The following is a 1968-nucleotide window of genomic DNA, read 5'->3' as shown; positions in this document are numbered from 1 at the left end:
ATTCTTCGGACTGTTTCGTGCGTAGAGACGACTGTCAGTACTAAAGCGATGATTGCAGATGATTTGCATCTGGGTTGGATGATTGGGTGGGCAACTGACTGGTTCGGGTTTGGGGGGAGGAGGTGGGATGTAGACGCGGGAGCCCTGGAGCAGCTGTTCCAGGCTGTATTTGGGTGCTGGTGACTGCGAGGCCTTCAGTTTCTTGTGGATGTCGATTATGTCGCTGTGGGAGATGGGATTGCCGACTGCTGGCTCTAGTGATGAGGCTGGTGATGAGGGTGATGATGATTCGGTGTTGGGCTGCTGCTCGTTGGCATCGTTGCCGGGCTCGTCTGTCGTGCGCAGGTCGTCGAGCAGCTTCAGCGCGTCCACAATGGACGGCGTCATTGTGAGTAGAACCATGGCAATGGGAGTCTGGTTGTTGTAATCAAGGCGGTTACGGTGTGAGGCCTGTGAGTAAGTTTGAGTCGACCGATGAACCTTGGTTGTCAAGTATCAACCATCGTAATCGAGCAGCTATCTCGGCACAGCTATGGTTGGTGCGGGGCATTTCCTCCAGCAGCTTGGATTGGATGCCGTTCTAATCTGATTGCCGAACCGGGCCATTGACCTCATTGGGCGCCCGAGCACATACAGGGCACCGCTACAGCGGCCAAGCTGTTGTGCAGCAGCGCTACAGGGCCTGCGACCCCTGCGCTCCAGGGCGTGCCATGCTGAACGCCCGCCACAGCAAGGGTCCGGCCAATGAGCAGCTGCGGTTCGGTCCCGGATTGCCCCTCAATCGCCTCTCTCGGGCCTTGGCTTGGAGGTCCCGCCAAAGTTGCGCTGCAAAAGTTTCGGCCGGCTGGGGATTTTGCGACTCCAAACACGACGAACGCAAAAAAAAGCTGACGAAGAAGCTGCGCGACTTTGAGACCCTTCTCTGACCACCATCCCGATCGCAGTCGGTTGCCCAGACGCTGCGAGACCCCGATTTGTTTATCAGCGATCCTCCAGCCCGCGCCGTGTGTCTCGCCTGAAGTTGCCGCAAACACTCTTCCCCTCCCCCCCGTCTGCGCAGATGAGGCTCCGTGCGGGAGCTCCGGCGGCTCTCCGCGGCCGAATGGGAGCGGCGACGTCGACCTGCCATGTCTGCCACCGGCCCGTGATGGCGAGCTCGAGCTCTGCCGCCGCCTCCATCTCGGCGCTGGGCTTCCAGCGAGCCGGACTGCACTCGAGCGCGAACCGCGGCTCCGCGTGGGCGGCCGCCGTCCAGGTGGCCACCAACATGGTCGGCAACGTCGCCAAGCGGGCGGCCAAGGACACCATGACGATTGATCCGCTGCGCACCGTGGCCAAGGAGATGAAGTTCCTGACGGGCAACATCCGCAAGCTGCTGGGGTCCGGCCACCCAGCCCTCGACCGGGTCGCCAAGTACTACACGCAGGCCGAGGGCAAGCATGTCCGGCCGCTCATCGTCCTGCTCATGTCCCGGGCCACCCACCTGTGCCCCAAGAGCCCGCGCCACGCGGCGCCCGAGACGGCGCGCGGCATCGACTCGTCAATATCGCCCATGCAGATCCTCAGCGACGTCAACCCCATGGCGAACTCCACGGCGTACGACGCCGAGCTGGCCGAAGCCGCCAGCGCGAACCTCGACATCCTCCCGAGCCAGAGGCGGCTGGCCGAAATCACAGAGCTGATCCACACGGCCTCTCTGCTACACGACGACGTCATCGACCACTCCGTCTCGAGGCGAGGGGCGCCGTCGGCCAACCTCGAGTTCGGCAACAAAATGGCCGTGCTGGCGGGCGACTTCCTCCTGGGCAGGGCATCCGTCGCCCTGGCGCGGCTGCGCAACGCCGAGGTCGTCGAGCTGCTGGCCACGGTCATTGCCAACCTGGTCGAGGGCGAGTTCATGCAGCTCAAGAACACGGAGCGCGACGAGCGCAGCCCCAAGTGGTCCGAGGAGACGCTGAGCTACTACCT

The 1968-nt window shown here is 62.8% G+C and overlaps 2 protein-coding genes across 2 annotated transcripts; one reads left to right on the top strand and one right to left on the bottom strand.

Moving 5' to 3' along the window:
* Positions 1–99: 99 nt before the first annotated feature.
* Positions 100–387, bottom strand: BBK36DRAFT_1163902 (hypothetical protein; the record flags this gene model as incomplete). The annotated part of the gene is made up of 1 exon (XM_024894590.1): positions 100–387. A coding segment is annotated over one exon (288 nt), but the record flags the coding sequence as incomplete, so codon positions are not given.
* A 760-nt stretch (positions 388–1147) lies between these two features.
* BBK36DRAFT_1131455 (terpenoid synthase) lies at positions 1148–1966 on the top strand (the record flags this gene model as incomplete). Its single annotated transcript, XM_024891977.1, has 1 exon — positions 1148–1966. A coding segment is annotated over one exon (819 nt), but the record flags the coding sequence as incomplete, so codon positions are not given.
* Between the last annotated feature and the right edge of the window lie 2 nt (positions 1967–1968).

The sequence above is a fragment of the Trichoderma citrinoviride genome (genome assembly GCF_003025115.1).
Source record: "Trichoderma citrinoviride strain TUCIM 6016 unplaced genomic scaffold BBK36scaffold_206, whole genome shotgun sequence".
Lineage (NCBI taxonomy): Eukaryota > Fungi > Ascomycota > Sordariomycetes > Hypocreales > Hypocreaceae > Trichoderma > Trichoderma citrinoviride.
The sequence above is the reverse complement of the archived record's forward strand: the minus strand, read 5'-3'. Positions and strand labels throughout refer to the sequence as shown.